Here is an 18,821-nt window from a genome sequence, read left to right on the forward strand (position 1 = left end):
CACAGCTCGGAACCAGGGGTTGGAGTAGAGTGTCCAGAAGAATGTTGATTTCCTTCATTAGGGGGCCCTGTTACTCATGCACGAATCCTTATTACTCCCTCCCTGGTTTAACAACAGCAAACAAACAAACAAAACCTGAGGGGATAGAATAGGTTTAAAGGATAAATAAATTTTTCTTAAAAGATTAAAAGTAATGCCTATAGCAAAAGGAAGAAAATTCAAGATGGAATTGATATTTCGTGTTAAAGGACAACAGTGAGAATAATTTTCCTCCTCCCCTGAGGACATGACCTTCAATAGTAGTAGAAAAGATGTAAATTGGGCACCCTTTAATTATTTGCACATTCATTTAACACATTTTTATGGTGTGCTCACTATGCTGTTGCCACAGCTTGTTGTTATTTATATGAATACAACTTCCATTTATTTTTCTTTTATTTCATAATTAACGCTGCACACTTTATATACATTATCTCAACTTAAGTATTATCATCCCTAATTTCAAAATGAAGGAAAACATCCTAAGAGGTTAAGTGCTGTTCCCAAAGTCATGCAGGTGGTGGACAGCAGGGCCTGGATCAAAACCCAGCTACATGTGGTTTCCAAATTCTTGCCCTTTTTTAAGCCATTGCTCACCTACATGCAGTAATGCTGAGCACTCCAGGCTGAGGGCAGTATAAAAGGGATTAGTTAGGGACTCTGGCCTCAGGAGTCTGAATCTAACCCATACCTTTATATAGCTAGCTGAAGGTGGGGCAGGGTGAGGGCAGAGCCTACGACAGGAGAGTCAATAATTTGATATAAGACTGAAAAACAAAGGGATTTTTAGTATGGAATAAATGAAAAGACATTCCAGCCAGAGAAAGTTATAAATAACATCTCAGCATAGAAACAACATGGGTATATTCACAAGCAGGGCAGGGAGTTAACATGGAAAGGGACCAGGTTCAGTACCCAGCACCCATAGTCCCAGGCACTCAGGAACTGAGGCAGGAGAATCAATTGAGCCCAGGAGTTAGAGGCTAGCCAGGGCACATAGCAAGATGCTGTCTTGTAAAAAACAAAAAACTAACGCAGGACCAAAAGTACTTGATAGGAGGAAGTACCACCTCCTATCAAGGACGCTACATTTTATTCTTTGGGCAGTGAGAGCTCATTAAAGCTTTCTGAGCAAGGAGATACTATGATAAAGACTGTCCTCAGGTTCTTGCAGAAGGGAAGCCTGGGTTGGAGAGGAGTGTTCAATAATTGAGACAGAAAAAACAAGGGTCGAAGATAAGAGGCAGCAGAGAGAAAGGAAAGGTGGAGATATAAATGGACTTAACCCCAAGACTACACCTTAAAATAATGACATCTATAGATAAGTTCTTAACTGTTCTCATTGAAGAACTAAAAAGAATTACAATTAACTTTCTTGGTGACTTTTTAAAGGTTGTATGTGTCCTTGATATTCAAAATGTAGAAGTGCAGACCAACAATATCAGCATCACCTGGGAGATCACTAGCAGCTCAGCACATCCCTGGTACTGAGGCAGATATGCATTTTAACAAGATCCCAATGTTTGCAAAACATTGATTTAAATTTTCTTTCAGAAACAATGTGAAAGAGAGGAGAGGGGAATGAGTCACTACTCTCCATGTAGAGAAAACGTGGTTTAAAGTCACAACAAGTTAATATGGATTGAACTTAATATAATATAGAATTTAATTCTGTCTAATATAGGGTTAATGTTAATTCCATAATACATGTTTAAAGTAGTTTAAAATTGTTGTGTTAGAAAATGAACACAATTGGTTAAGGAAAAAAAAATTGTTAAGTTACATAGTGCCAGTGTGGCCTATCCAAAGGGTCATCATCACAGAGTGAGCAGAAGGGCATGACTCAGAGAGCACAAAAAGCAGATTCTTGAATAAATGGGGTCTCTGAAGCCAGCCATAGCTTATCTCAGGACTGCAAGATTATGATGAACTACCAGAGCACTTGTGAAATTAAAAATCTTGCTTGTAAAAACAACATTGAGACATCAGCCAGGCAAACACCAGTATGCAGGGTGCAGGAAGAATTGGGAAACACAGATAATGGGACACAGACTAGGTCAGTAGCTGGAAAACTGTGGAGATGATATAAAAGAGAAGACCTTAAAATCCAGGATTTTGAGAAAACTGGAGTGGCATGAACATTATTCCACTCCTTTGATTTCCTGATGGAATTTGCCTATCCTTGTATAACCTCTCATGGGAACTTACAAAACCAAAGCTTACAAATAGTAAAAGCTAAGAGCAGTTGGTCTGGAGAGTGTCAAAATTTACAATACCTGAGGATTGCCTCCACCAGCCAGAGTCAGGCTTAGCCCAGACCTGCCTCTCTAACCTGCACAGGAGTCAGGACCCAGGGTAAACTTGGGTCTGCCCCCACACATACACCACCTGGGAGCCCAGGACTAACCCACTTCCATCTTGAGACACTGAAGCCATCCCCGTAGCCTTCCCCATGCAGTAGCCTCTACCTTGGGACAACAGACAGGGCAGAAGCAGCTGCATCTTGGAGCAGGCATCCCAAAGACAGTGTAAGGCCCACCCTTTCAGCCCCATCTCTGAAAGACGTTGCATCCATCTTGGGGCACCTCCCCTGCTATCTCAAGCTATTGCCACTACATCCTATAGTTGCAGTAGCATCCATCCTGGGACACCAACAGGGTCTGGAAGCCCAACATCAGATAATATGCACAGATACTACAAGATTATAGGGTAGGAACTGTAATACCTCAGATCCACACTGCAAGAAAGGAAATCACATAGACAACATGAAAAAACAAGGGAGGAAAGTGCCCCAAACAAACCCGGATACCACAATAACAGAACCCATGGACAGCGCATGTGATGAAATGTCAGAGAAAGAGTTCAGAACATTTATAATTAAAATGATCTGTGAATTAAAGAATTGCCTAAATGAGCAAATACAGGCAAAAATTGATCACTCTAACAAAGAGATAAGAGAGCAAATACAGGCAATCATTGATCACACCAACAAAAAGATAAGAGAGCAAATACATGTAGCAAAAGATTACTTCAGGAAAGAGAGATTCTGAAAAAAAAAGTCAGAAATCCTTGAAATGAAGGAAACAATAAACCAAATAAAAAACTCAATAGAAAGCATCACCAACAGACTAGATCACTTGGAAGACAGAACATCAGATAATGAAGACAAAGTATACAATCTGGAAAATACAGTTGACCACACAGTGAAGATGGTAAGGAACCATGAGCAGAATAGCCAAGAATTATGGGATAGCATCCAAAGACCAAATCTAAGAGTTATTGGGATAGAGGAAGGCACAGTGCTCTAAACCAAAGGAATGCACAATCTCTTCAATGAGATAATATCAGAAAATTTGCCAAACATGAAGAATGAATTGGAAAATCAAATACAAGAGGCTTACAGGACACCAAATGTTCAAAATTACAACAGATCTACACCAGGGCATATTATAATGAAAATGTCTAGCACAAAGAATAAGGATAGAATCTTAAAAGCCACAGAGAGAGAATCAAATGACATATAGGGGGAGACCAATTCGTATCTCAGCAGATTTTTCAACCCAGACCCTCAAAGCCAGAAGATCCTGGAACAGCATCTACTAAGCTCTGAAAGAAAATGGATGCCAACAAGCAAAATTAAGCTTTAGATTTGATGATAAAATTTTAAAAAATCCTTCCATGATTAACAAAGGTTAAAAGAATTTACAACTAGAAAGCCTGCACTACAGAACATACTTGGCAAAATATTTCATGAAGAGGAATTGAAAAACAACAATGAAAATCAGCAAAAGGAGGTATTACAGTAAAGGAAAAACTAATAAAAGGAGAAACCAAGTCAATACCAAAAGTAAACAAAAGTGGCTGGGAATACAAATCATGTCTCAATAATAACCTGGAATGTTAATGGCCTAAACTCACCAAGCAAAAGACAGACTGGCAGGTTGGATTTAAAAAAAAAGACCTAACAATATGCTGCCTCCAAGAGACTCATCTCATAGGAAAAGACATCCACAGATTGAAGGTGAAAGGTTGGGAAAAATCATACCATTCCCATGGACTGTGGAAGCAAGCAGGGGTTTCCATCCTCTTATCAAATAAAGTAGACTTCGAGCCAAAGTTAATAAAAAGGGATAAGGAAGGATATTTCATACTGCTTAATGGAACCATTCATCAATAATAAATAATAATTAATAATAACAATACAACAATAATAAATATATATGCCCCAAACAATGGAACATCTACATTCATCAAACAAACTCTTCTCAAGTTCAAGAGTCAAATAGACCACAACACAATAATTCTGGGTGACTTTAACACACATCTTTCACCACTGGTAGATCTTCCAAACAAAAGCTGAACAAAGAAACTATAAAACTCAATAATATAATCAATAACTTAGACTTAACTGACATATATAGAATATTTCATCCTTCAAGGAGCGAATACACTTTCTTCTAAGCAGCACATGGATCCTTCTCTAAAAGTAGACCATATATTATACCACAAAACAACTCCTAACAAATGTAAAAAAGTAGAGTTACTACTGTGCATTCTATCAGACTAAAGGAATGAAATTAGAAATTAGAAATCAATGATAAAATAAAATATATTCCAACACCAGGAGACTAAATAATATGCTACTGAATGAACAATGGGTTGCAAAAGACATCAAGGAAGAGATTAAAAGATTCTTAGAGGTGAATGAGAACACAGATACAACATATCGAAATCTCTGGACACTAAGAAGGCAGTACTAAGAGGAAAGTTCATTGGATGGAGTTCATTCCTTAAAATAAGAAAAAGATAACAAATAAATGACTTAACACTACATCTCAAAGCCCTAGAAAAAGAAGAATAAATCAACACTAAAAGCACTAGAAGACAGGAAATAATTAAAATCAGAGCTGGAATCAATGAAATAGAAACAATTGAAAAATTGACAAAACAAAAAGTTGACAGACCCTTAGCCATGCTAATGAAGAGAAGGAGAGAGAAAACTCAAATTACTAATGTACGTGATGAAAAGGGAACTATCACAACAGACTCCTCAGAAATACAAAAGATAATTAGAAATTATTTTGAAAACTTTTACTCCAGTAAAATAGAAAATATTTAAGGCATTGACAGATTTCTAGGGTCATATGATTTGCCCAAATTGAATCAGGATGATATATACAATATAAAAAATTGATTTCAAGTGATGAAATAGAAGATGCCATCAGAAGCCTCCCAACCAAGAAAAAGCCCAGCACCAGATGGATACACAGCCAAGTACTACAAGACCTTTAAAGAAAAACTAATACCAATACTCTTCAATTTATTTCAGGAAATAGAAAAAGAGGGAGTACTTCCAAACTCATTCTATGAGGCTAATATCACCCTGATTCCAAAAGCAGGCAAAGACATATCAAAGAAAGAAAACTTCAGACCAATATCTCTAATGAACATAGATGAAAAAATTCTCAATAAAATTCTAGCAAATCAAATCCAAAAACATATCAAAAAGATAGTATACCATGATCAAATGGGTTTCATCCCAGGGATGCAAGGTTGGTTCAACATACGGAAATCAATAAATGTAATTCATCACCTCAGTTGTCTTAAAGAATCATATTATCATCTCAATAGATGCAGAAAAAGCATTTGACAAAATAAAGCACCCCTTTATGTTCAAAACACTAGAAAAACTAGGGATAACAGGAACATATCTCAACATTGTAAAAGCTATCTATGCCAAGTCCCAGACCAACATCATTCTAAATGGAGAAAAATTGAAAGCATTCCCTCTAAAAACTGGAACAACACAGGGATGCCCTCTTTCACAACTTCTATTTAACATAATTCTTGAAACACTTGCCAGAGCAATTATACAGATGAAAGAAATTAAAGGGATACGGATAGGTAAAGAAGAACTCAAATTAGCACTATTTGCCAACGATATTAATCTATACTTAGAAGACCCAAAAAATTCCACCAGAAAACTTCTAGAACTAGTAAGTGAATTCAGCAAAGTAACAGGATACAAAATCAATACCCAGATGTCAAAGGCATTTCTGTATATCAGTGACAAATCCTCTGAAAGGGAAATGAAGAAAACTACCCCATTTACAATAGCTTCAAAAAAAAAAAATGCTTGGGAAACAACAAAAGAGGTAAAAGAGCTATACAACAAAAACTACAGAACACTAAAGAAAGGAATTAAAGAAGACCTTAGAAGATGGAAAGACTTCCCTTGTTCTTGGATAGGCAGAATTAATATTGTCGAAATGACCATGTTACCAAAAGCATTATACAGATTTAATGCAATTCCAATCAAAATCCCAATGACGTTCCACATAGATATAGAAAAAGCAGTCATGAAATTTATCTGGAAAAATAAGAGACTCAGAATAGTTATAGCAATCTTTAGCAAGAAGAGTCAAGCAGGTAGCATCACTATACTGGACCTTAAACAGAGCAATAGTAACAAAAACAGTATGGTATTCACATCAAAATAGACTGGTAAGACTAATGGTACAAAATAGAGGACACAGAGACAAACCCACTTAATTACAGTTATCTTATATTAGACAAAGGTGCCAAAAACACACATTGGAGAAAAGGTAGCCTCTTCAACAAATGATGCTGGGAAAACTGGAAATCAATATGCAATAAAATGAAATTAAACTCCTATCTCTCACCATGCACAAAACTCAACTCAAAGTGTATCAAGGACCTAGGAATTAACCAGAGACCCTGTATCTAATAGAAGAAAAAGTAGGCCCAAATCTCATTGCATTAGATTAGGCCCTTACTTCCTTAATAATACTCCCATAGCACAAGAATTAAAATCAAGAATTAATAAATAGGATGGATTCAAACCTAAAAACTTCTTCTCAGCAAAAGAAACAATCAATGAGGTGAATAGAGAGCCTACAGCTTGGGACCAAATTTTTATCACTTGCACATCCAATAGAGCACTAATCTCTAGGGTATATAAATAATTCAAAAAGCTAAACACCAAAATAACAAATAACCCAATCAATAAATGGACCAAGGAACTGAACAGATACTTCTCAGAAGGTTATATACAATCAATCAACAAATATATGAAAAAAATGTTCAACATCTCTAGCAATTAGAGAAATGCAAATCAAAACTACTCCAAGATTTCATCTCACTCCAGTCAGAAGGGCAGCTACTAGAACCCAAACAATAAGTGTTGGCGAGGATGTGGGGAAAAAGACACACTCATACATTGCTGGTAGGACTGCAAATTGGTACAGTCAATATGGAAAGCAGTATGGAGAATCCTTGGAAAACTGGGAATGGAACCACCATTTGACCCAGCTATCCCACTCCTGGGTTTATCCCCAAATGACTTAAAAACAGCATACTACAGGGACACAGGCACATCAATGTTTAAAGCAGCACAATTCACAATAGCTAAACTGTGGAACCAACCTAGATGAATGAATAAAGAAATTGTGGCATAAATACACAATGGAATATTACTCAGCAACAAAAGAGAATAAAATCATGGCATTTGCATGGATGGAGTTGGAGAAGATAATGCTAAGTGAAGTTAGCCAATCCCCAAAAACCAAATGCCGAATATATTCTCTGATTTAAGGCTGCTGATTCATAATGTGGTGGTGGGGGCGGCAGGAGAGGATTAGATAAACTCTAAATAGGGCAAAAGGGAAAACGGGAGGGAGGGGTAGGGAGGGGGCATGGGGGGTAGGAAAGATGGTGGAATGAGATGGACATCATTAAGTACATGTATGAAGTACATGTATGAAGACACAAATGGTGTGACTCTACTTTGTTTACAACCAGAGATATGAAAAATTGTGCTCTATATATGTAATATGAATTGTAATGCTATCATATGTAACAAATTAAAATTTAAAAATGAAAAAAAAGTTATAATGATAGTTCTGTGAATCTCTATACCATGTCTATTGTTGATTTTCTCCAATTTTCTCTTTGAGATTTTGCTTTAAAATATAGCATTAATATTCTTTTTAAATGTCACAAACCCCCTAGATCAGAATTGAAATTTTTCTCAGTTTCAGCTTTCACCAGTATAGAATCTTTTAAAAGAGAACCCAACATGTGGCCTTAAGACCACCCAAAATTTCCATTTGCACAGAAAAACAACAACAACAAACTCTAAACTGCCAGCATTACTTCTTCCTGGAGCTATTAAGTGAGCATCATGATTACCTTTTAAGTTATGGTAGAATCTGAAGCTCTTGAATGATGGTATGATTGATGCCTTTGATGATTAGCTGAACAGTCATCTCTGTTCTTTTTAAGATATTAGCAACAGCTTTGCCAAAATGTGATGTGTATTTCCAGCAACAAGGAAATGATTTCAGAGTTAACAAAGGAAACATAATACTGAAGAAAAGTCAGAAGCAAAGCACACATGCTGGGGAACAGAATGAGGTAAGCCATTCTTAGGGGCCACTGTTGCTTGCTGCAGGTGGAAGTGCAGTCAAGCCCTCAGAGCCACTCCTGGCCTGTATGAGTGCTCTGGCAGGATAAGTGCTTATTGTCCTCATGAACAGAAATGAGGGAAGGAAGAGCCAGGCTCTAAGTAGTTAGAACCTCTTGGGGAAACTTCAATAGCTTCATTTCTCCTCAAAACATAAAATTCTAGACAGCTGGGTTTTGGAGAGTTGGAGACTTTAGACACTATTAAGTCACAAAATCCTTGTCATTTTAGTAAGAAGAGGTAAAGTGCTGAGGAGTGACTGTCCTGCCCTGGAATGGTGCCATGGCCATTCCATATACTCAAGGTGGCTGTAGATAGTCAGTGCTGGCCCAAGTGCCAAAATGATGCCACCCTCTCAGGGCCCTCCCTCCAATGGCCCAAAAAAACCCAAACACCTTGCAGCCATCCAACCATTGTTCACCTAAACATGGGGCCACTGTTGGCCTGTTTTATCCATTCATCTATTCATCTGTTACATGGAGATGTTTATTGTGCATTCCCATGCACATATGCACAAATAGGTATGTTAGAGAAGCAAATAGAAACAAATGTTCACAAACCCAGCACCCAAAACAGTTCCTTACACATAAGAGACCTTGTCATGTGAATGAGGTGGTTGAACAAAGGGAACAGAAATGCTTGGACATGGCACCTACCCTTAATCTTATTGGGAAATGAACCATGTACACCAACTGATGTGTACACAACTGACATGTACACAACTGACATGTGGCAGGGTAGGTTAAGGACCCTATAGAAGCTGTGTAGTATGATATGGGTTTCAGATTAAGGAGGAGTACTCCCCCCTGATAGGGCCAGAGAAGGCCTCATGGAGGTTCTTGCTTCTACCATGTTCAAGTGATCAATTAATATGATCATGCTTTCTTCTCCTTGTTTCTGTTCCTATCCTATGTCCTCAAGAAACCTAATTCTAGCCTGGAAGTAGCTGTCCTCAATCTGAAATCCACTTGAAAGAGAAGAGTGGGCAATGAGTCAGTTCTCTCCTCCCCACTCTGGGGTGCAGATCAATGACCCTCAAATTTTACTCCCTGGAGGGTTTGTTTAAAATGACTCCAGAGGGGCTGGGGTTGTGGCTCAGAGGTAGAGCACTTGCCTACCATGTGTGAGGCACCAGGTTCAATCCTCAGCACCACATAAAAATTAAAAAAAAAAAAAAGATATTGTGTCCACCTATAACTAAAAAATAAATATTAAAAAAAAATACTCCAGAAATGTTACTTTGGAGACTCGAGACTGGCTTAAAGGCTAAATGTTTTTTAGGCATCTCACAGTGATTCTGAGACAGCTGGTCCAAGACAGCACATTGAGAAACTAAGCTCAAAGTATCCGGAACACACTCTCCCACTTCTTGCCAGAAATGGCCACCTCTGTGTTATTGACCTGAAAATCTTCCCCTCATCCCTTAATATCCAATTCAGATTAATCTTTCCCTAACAATCCCTACCCTGACATCTGGACATAGTTAGTTGTTTCCTTCTCTGGGGTCCAATAGATCAGTCATTTCAAACTGCAGATCATGCCTATTAGTAAATAGGCCAAGAGTCAACTTTGTTAGTTTAGTACAGCTGAAGAATGCATAACAATGTCATATTTTTCCAATTTTGTTCCAGTTTTATAAAAGTGTGTGTGTGTGTGTGTGTGTGTGTGTGTATACCCACGTGTGTGTAGGCATATGTGCATAGGCAGTGTCTTAGGCTGGATTACCTGAAAGTTAAGAATACAGTGTGGATTTAGTTTCATGTGTTTTGTTGAGTGACTCTTCACAAGAAAAACAAAAACAAACAAACAAACAACAAACAAACAAAAACTTAAGGGGTTTAGGGAAAGAAGCTACAGAAGAGGACAAAGTGAGCCAAGGAAGGGGCTGAGGTAAAGCCTAGCTATGACCTAATCCCCAGAGAAGCAGCAAAAAATAAATACATAGCAGAATTGTCCTTCTCTGAGACACAAGGGCAGATCCACTGTACACCCCTGTTATCAGGCATTGGTTGTAGGTGGGAAACCTTCCAGGTGAGCTGCCTCTTACCAACCAACAGCAATTCTCAAGAGAAGGGGGCAGATGTGAGCCACTGCAACCAACAATGAGGAGCTGGCGGAAGACTGTGCTGGCCTAGTAAAAGGGACCCAGCAGCACATGTGAGCATCTGCTAAAGCCCACTTCCTGCACGCTCAGACCCTGTGTAAGGTCCCTTGCCCAAAAAACAGAGAAGAGACCTATTGAAAGTATTAAAATATAAAGTTTTTTTACTTTCTTTCATGGTCTTTCTCTCAGTTTGTCAAGAGTGTTTTTTTAAAATTTTCTATACAATGTCCTTCTAAGTAAAGATATACAAAAAATTTAAATTATTAGCATAAATTTTGTCATTCATCTTTGTATCGGGCAACATCATTTTTCCATATTTTATTATAGTCATACACAATAGTGGAATTCATTGTTACGTATTTGTACCTGATGCAATGGCAATTTCAGCTGCAAACAGAGCATTCCAGTCATGTGGAATCACTGAAATGACAAACTTTTTATTCAGATCTACATTGTCAATTTGTAGTCATGTATACGGAAGTATTTCATTCTGGCCTGTGGAAATGCCAGCAAAAGGAACTCAGCTGTCTTTAATTGGCCTCTTGGTGCGTGTCATGGTGGTGTCTTTCCACGCTAGTAAAGGAGGAAAGATGAAGGAAAAGAAACGATGGGTTCCCCAATTTCTCTTTCCTCTGGTCACCATTTCCAGTGGGAATAGTTGGTTAGTAGAGGAGAATACACAAATAGGAAAAGATATAATGGACTTTTCTGTTGTCATGTTCTTCAGGATGCCTTGCCTTCTTTCTGCATTCAATCAAGTTCTGGTTCAGACAGGAAGTGTGGCTTCTTAGAGCTGACAGCTGTACCACTTACTTGGTTGTAGACCTAGCACACTTACCTCCTTCTGTTCTAACCAGGGGAACATAATGGCACTTTGAGTTTCTGGTTATCAGCCTCAACTCAGATCCTAAATCCACTAACATTTAAAGATGTGGGTATATCCCCTCACTCAACAAAAAGTGACTAAAGTAAATAGCCATGCTTCTCTTGAAGGAATAAGTAAGAGAATCACACTTGCAAGGGCACTGAAGAGTCCTTCCTCATGAGCACCTGTCGCTTATTTCTAGTACTGAGAAGTGGGTCAGATTTAGAAACTTGGCAAAAAAAAAAAATGTATCTTTCCTCTAGAGCAGCTGACCTCAGCCTTTAGCTGATTCAGATTGCTCACTTTTGATTATATACATTAAATAGTGTCCATCTGTCTTTTGACTGTTCATTGTCTTGCTTCTAGGAAAACAATGTTCTAGTAATCATCTCCATAAAAGATTCCTGTGGTTCAGGCCCCCTTGTCTTCCATTCCAACCTCGCTGCCCATTATAATAATGATTACCCATCTTGTTTCTGAGATTAAGTGCTGCCATCCAGCCTCTGATAGTCTGGAATTCTGCCAGGCACACTGCTAACAAGGAGCTCAATTTTGCAGTAGTGTGTCTTTCCAGTCTACAGAAGAGTCAATACTGGCTTCTCAGCAATGCTGGTCCTCCCTTCCCCTTCTCATTTCTCACTGTTTTGGTAAAACAGCTTTTCCACCACAAACTTAGTTGGTGGGTTTTCCAGTCTTATATCTTAAATCCATCCTCACATGACTTAATTCTTTGAGTTTTACCTCTCTCTCTCTCTCTCTCTCTCTCTCTCTCTCTCTCTCTCTCTCTCTCTCTCTCTCCATATCCTGCCACAGCCCTTCTTGCATCTCAACTTCACTTATTCTGGGTCATGGTCTATGCAAAGTTTCCAGTAGCTACTCAAGTATCCTATCTTGTCTCCCAGGGCCCCTACCAGGCTGCTAAATCCTAGATTCCATGTGGATTCAAATCAACAAACTCTCCCTTATCCAGTTTCATATTTCACTTTTCAGGATGCACATTCAGTGATTCTCTCCCAGGGTTCATGGTCCATGTCTGCCAGGTCCTCCAGCTTCTTTGGTTATAATCCCTCTCAAAGATCCAGCACTTTCCCTCTTCAGTCATGCTGAGACTTGACCCTAATTATTTGGAAAATGGTCGGAAGAGGAAACACTAGCAGATCCTGGGGAAAGCATACATTTTCTTGAAAGACACGTGTATTTGAGAATTCTACATTGTCTGAACATGTGGGGGTGAAGGATTGGGACAACATTTTCAGTTTTTCTTAGGCTGCCCTTCAATAGCCTCAGAGTGCTGAGGAGAACCTGAGGGTTCAGGGTTCTCGTGTGCACCATCCCAGGTCCGGGGATTCTGCTGCTTTTTGGTGAGCCTGTCCTTGGCATAGGCAACTTACCTCAAGTTCAGTGATTATGTCTTGTGCCCAATCTTCAGCTCTTTTGCCCTCTAGCTAGAGGAGATCATAGTCTCTTTAAACATGTCCCCCAAAAGACCCTGTTACTGATTCTTACACTTTGCTTTAAATTGGCAATTGATTGTCCTGGGCCTGTCGTTTTCTCTCATCAAAGGCATCCACCCCATCTAAAGTCCTTATAATTACTGTGTCTCTCAAATCTTCCAATGCCCGAAATACCATTCAAGACACTGCTTCCCCTTCCCTCATCCTAAATCCTCACTAGTGACAGTTTTAGCAATTGTACCACTACTTCTTGCTGGGGACCATCAGTACAGTTCCATACTGGGGTCCTCACTGCCAGCTGAGTAGTAAATTAACCACCTCCAATATTACATCTTAGGGTCTACTTTTAGGTCAACTGTCTGCTACTAGCATCTCAGGCCAAGTGCCCTAGAAACAGAGCCTAAGAAGAGATCCTGCCAGGAAGCTTTCTTCAGGAAAATTCTTGAAGGGTGTGAAAGAGAAAAAGAGGAAAGTTCAGAGTAATATGTGGTCTTAGACACAACAGACCTTGGGTAGATCCTCAGAGGAGCTCAGGTGTATAAACTGCAGGCCAACGTGTCCTGCCCCTTGAGGCCTAAGGGCCAACCTTGTACACCCTCAATCTGTCAGTCATTGGCAGTGAGCTCTGCTAGGAGAGTTTGGAGTTAGAGGGGGGTATAGAAAAGCAATTCTCCAGTGAGGGTCAGCTGTGAGCTCTTAACAGCAACTGGGAGGTGGGTTTACTAACCAGGTAAAGGAGATGGGGGTGGAGGGCACTGCAATTGCTAGGGTATTTTTTTAAATGTTTGAAAAACATTGCACAGAGGTGACTTTACATATGCCTCTGTCTGTTAGAACCTAATCTACTGTAGGTTTCTTATTTATGTTTCTGTCTTCAGTGCAAGCCTCTGAACACCTCGGGGGCAGCGGCTCTGTCCTATTCATCTTTGCATTCCTCATTCAGAGGCTGGCACTGAATGTTATTAAACAAACATTTCTCAAATCAAGGGAAGTTTGGGGAAGACCACAGAGAAACTTGAACTCCAGGCTGAATGCTTTGAACATTATTCTGTTGGCAATTAAGAGGAGTTCAAAATGCTTCGTTGGCAGCAATGTGTAACAAGTTTTGGACCAGAAAGAGAGAAGAGCCAAGAGCTATTGCTGCAATTCAGGCAAAAGCAACCAGAGGCAGAACTTGAGTGGAGGCTGTGAATGTGGAGAGGCAGATGCAAAAGTAATGAAAGAATATTATCTACAAGGTCCAGATGTTCCTACGCTGACATCCGGTTCATAGAGACCATCAAGGATTTTAAGCAATCAAATGTGTTAGGAGTTTTGTACTTACATGCCCTCAGGCAGACAGAAGAAGAGCACTTCTCATGTTTGGGTGGAAGAAATATCTAGAAAGGAAACCTATGTGGGTTTTCTCATTGCCATGCACGTTTAAGGAAGAATCCCCAAAGTAGACATGAAAATATTCTTTTTCCCTCCTTATTTTGGCCAGAGTTCCACAGTTACATCTAAGAAAAGTCAAGGTTATCAATGTGGAATTTGCTTAGGTCACTAGCACATAAGGTACTTTAAATTTAAATGGTTTCTCTTGACATTGCCTTCAAATTAATCATTCTATGTAGTAACATATGTTCCAAAGCTGCAGTGTCAGCACATTATTCTTGCTGGATTCTGGACTGAATCCTGGTGGGAATAATTTATTCATGACTCAGATGGATCATATACACACCAAAGAAATACTTTTTTTAAAATTTTTTGCTGAATTCTTCCAGACTGTGACTATAGGGAAAGATGGTTACATTCCTCTTGGTGACTTTTGGCCAGGTGCCTGCAGTTCACATTGTTTTCCGAGAGCTTGTTCCTGGGAACCCTGTTACATGGACTGGACCTGGATTTGCCAGAGTTCTCCCTGGAGCTGGCTTGAGATTTGCTGTCAACAACATTCCTTTTCCCATGGACTATACCATTGCTGTTCGCTATGAAACTCAGGTAACTTTGCACTCCAACTTCATGATGGCAAAAAAAAAAAAAAAAAAAAAAAAAATGAGAGCAACACATTCTTGAACTGTTTCCATTGCAGCCTTGCTAGGATAGGTTCATCCTAAAACAATTTGGCACAAGTAAAACATCTGGAAAGTATTAGAGACAAAAGGGTTTCCTAAAGATATTGAAGCATAAAACCATGTGCTCACATGCTTCATCCATAGAAAGAAGCTAACATTGGAGCTGTATGTTTGGGGACCAAGTTTAAGGAAGTAGTGGCTGAATGTTTGTACAAGAACAATAAACAACTAAAATAACACAAATTCTGCCCTCTGGGACTTTTAAAATTTTTTAAAGTCAATATATGTGCTGAGATTTAGACTGAGAAGGGATGAAGCAGAAGCATTTATTTGCATTTAGGTCTTACCCTGCTACAAGAGAAAGACTAAAAACAGATAGATAGCCCCACACCCCGCCTGCTGCCATACTGCCTGCTCTCCACATCTCTTGATAAATATCTGAAATGCAATAAAAACAAAATTAGAAAAATGCTTGCTCTGGAACCATAGTCCCTAACCTTTTCTTTGGTGATATGAAGCTTACCAACCATCTCTCCAAAAAAAATATTTTATGTGACTAGAAAGAGGAATTGTCCCTCTGGGGACTACACTGTGCTCACTGTGCATCGCATGATCACATCACTGACCCACTTTAAAACTGTTGATAGAACATAATTCTTTACTTCCCACTTATAAATGAAAGCCAAGGACTTGAATGAACTTTGACCCAGTGAGTATGAGCCACTAAAAAAGAAAAAGATGTTTTTATTCATAGAACATATTCATTTATTTATAATACAACTCATTTTCTCCAAATTTTAAGACTTCCCAAATGAAACTAATTATTCTCTCTTGACACATAGTTAGATAGGATAGATATATGTCCTTTTATGAAGGACTCCAGATTGGTATTCTTTGTTCTGAGATCCAGGGACATGAGGAATGAACCAAATCCTTCTGAGACAGGGCATGAACATTAGATCTGTCAGGAAGGTTAGGGTTTTTCTAGGCTTGGGGGCAGTAACTATGGCTAAAAACAATGTTCTTGCAGTCTGGATCATAATATAGATACCAGAGAGCTGGGCCTGGAAGTGAGGTACTCAAATCCTTTTGACTCCAAAATTCTGTTTTCCAAGTGAGCTATGGATTGCAAATTCAATTCTATGAACTATCCATTAGGTATACCAGTGTGTGCACAAAATAATTTCCTAACTCCTCACTGTGACATGCTTTGATGTCATGCCTGTATAGTCTGCAGATGACTGGGCCATCCAGGTCATGTTTAACCCTTCTGGGGAGAGCAAGTACTGCACACACAAGACTCTACTGCAGGAGCCTCAGTCTTTCATCTTATCAGCAGCTGCCAGGTATGCTTGGGACCTGTCTTAGAATTTGATTCATAAGTCAATAATATGTATCCAGATACTAAAAGGGGGAAGAGGGGCATTGAAGGAGACCATAGCACTTATTAAGTACTTACTGTGTGCTGCACTGTGCTTTTTATTTAATATCACATTTAATCTTTTTTAATATTTAATTTTCAGTTGTAGTTAGACACATACCTTTATTTTATTCATTTATTTATTTTTATGTGGTTCTGAGAATCAAACCCAGGGCCTCACCCATGTTAGGCAAGTTCTCTACCACTGAGCCACAACTGAATGAGGTAGATCATGTCCTCATTTGATGAAGAAAAACTGAGAATACTTAAAGGACTTTTTAAACTTTTATCTCTAGTGTTGCAAAACCAGGATCCCAGCCCATATAGATATCTTGGCCCTAAACTTGAATGTTCCTTTTCTACTCTCCAGATGGCTTTGAAATGTGAGAAAGTGAAATGCTGTCAGAATAAGAGTAGAATATTCAGTTGAGTACTCTCCATAGCTGAGCATCTACAAAGTTAAAGCTACTAATTTTTTTTTTTTGTACCAGGGATTGAACCTAGGGGCATTTAATCCTTGAGTCACATCTCTAGCCCTTTTTTCATAATTTTTATTTTGAGACAGGGTCTCACTGAGTTGCTTAAAGCCTCACTAAGTTGCTGAGCCTGGCTTCAAACATGCTATCCTCTTGCCTCAGCCTCCTAAGTGCCTGGGATTACAAGCATGCACCAATGTACCTAGCAATGCTACTAATTTTGAGGCCATGGAGCATCTAAGTGTGCATATACCATCCAGCCAGCCCACCGGTGCTGGTATAGACCTAGATCTTGTTTTAGCCCACAGTGGAGCCCTCTTCCAGCTCAAGTGCAATGCTACCAAATACTGTGGCCACATAAGTGATATAATGGTATTTCTGTCACTGAAGTTTGCTTTGTTTCTCTTAATCCAGAATCATGCTGCTTCCCACACCCATCTGTTTAGAACCAGATGTACAGTATTCCATCGACGTCTATTTTTCTCAACCTTTGGAGTCCCACACTCATTCTCACATCCTGGTTGATTCTGTAAGTATCTCAGAGCTTTATGGATGCTTTCTTCTCAGCTGAGGGCCAATATAATTCTACCTTTCAACCAATGATATGTCTCTTGAAAAAAATATAAGTGTTTCTGTTTAATTACAAGAGTCACGTAATAGCCATTGTGAACCATTTATAACCGGCATGTCCCAGTAATGGTTTGAAGTATGTTGCAAATTAAGCTATTTAATCTTCACAGCACCCTTATGAGGTGGGTGCTGTCATTATTTCTCAGATGGGAGAACTGAGGCACAGTGTCTACAGAGCTGATATGTAAGGAGTTAGGAACGGGAGCTTATCTGTTTTAGGAACAGTGCATAATGCTCTGAGTGACCTCTCTCAGCATCTTTCCCATAGAGCTGAACCATAGGTGTTCCTTCCAAACCTCTTATCCTTCCAACACAGGCTGGCCACTAGCCAGAGTTTGGGCATTGAGTAAATTTATTTAATTTACTCATTACCCTACTTGTGGTCACATAAGTGGATTTTTCATGACTATGTGTATATGATATATAATTTTAAAATAGATTTCTACTTTATCTTTTCATGGTTCTTGAAATAATTTACCAAATTCTTTTCTGGAAGGAATGTTCCAATTAATTTTCAGTTTCACGTTTTACTTGAAAACTATGTCCCTACTGAGTTTTATGGCAACACACTCATGCCCATTTGTTTGTGTATTATCTGTAGTTGATTCAAACTAAAACTTCAAATAAGAGTTGAGGAGTTGCACAGAAACCTTCTGGCTCACAAAACCAAATATGTTCACTGTTACCCCTTTACAGGTAGTTTCTAGGCCCCTGATTTAGTGTAATATATATTTATGTCATGTAAATTAAGCCTTCAAAGTTCAAATATTTAACCATCAAACATTTAAAGTTTAAATCCTGGAACTTTATCATATCTGCTTATATAGAATTCAGTATGGGCATGTTTATCTTGGATTTTATTAAACAAGTTTCACCTATCACTAACATCAAACAGGCATAGTTTGGGGCTTATTTAGCCAAATATAGGATTGCAAGGTTTAGCCAAGAAAGGAAGAAAGGAAGGATGGAAGGGAGAGTATATTCAGTTAAATTTGAATTTCAGAAGAACAATTAAGTTTTCATATAAATATGTCCCTCCTATTTATATGCTTTCATATAAATATTGTCCTCAAATGTTGCATAAGACATTTGTGAAAAAATTATTCATTGTTGTTATGGTTAAGATATGAGGTGTCCCCAAAAAACTCATGAGAGAGACAATGCAAGAAAGTTTAGAAGTGAAATAATTGAGTTATGAGAGTCTTAACCTAATTGTTTCATTGATCCTCTTATAGGAATTCACTGGGTGGTAACTATAGGCAGTTAGGATGTGGTTGGAGGAGTGGTCCCCTGG

The 18,821-nt window shown here is 38.8% G+C and overlaps 1 protein-coding gene across 1 annotated transcript in view; it reads left to right on the forward strand.

Annotated features, from left to right (window-relative positions):
* The window catches only part of Lamb4 (laminin subunit beta 4), a 93,995-nt gene that overhangs the window by 31,898 nt on the left and 43,276 nt on the right, over positions 1–18,821 (forward strand). Inside the window, exons 14-16 of the mRNA XM_077795963.1 lie at positions 14,724–14,927; positions 16,232–16,347; positions 17,312–17,426. Coding sequence (XP_077652089.1) covers positions 14,724–14,927; positions 16,232–16,347; positions 17,312–17,426 — 435 coding nt within the window. The remainder of the gene's footprint in view (positions 1–14,723; positions 14,928–16,231; positions 16,348–17,311; positions 17,427–18,821) is intronic.

This window comes from Urocitellus parryii, chromosome 3, assembly GCF_045843805.1.
Source record: "Urocitellus parryii isolate mUroPar1 chromosome 3, mUroPar1.hap1, whole genome shotgun sequence".
NCBI classification, from domain to species: Eukaryota; Metazoa; Chordata; class Mammalia; order Rodentia; family Sciuridae; genus Urocitellus; species Urocitellus parryii.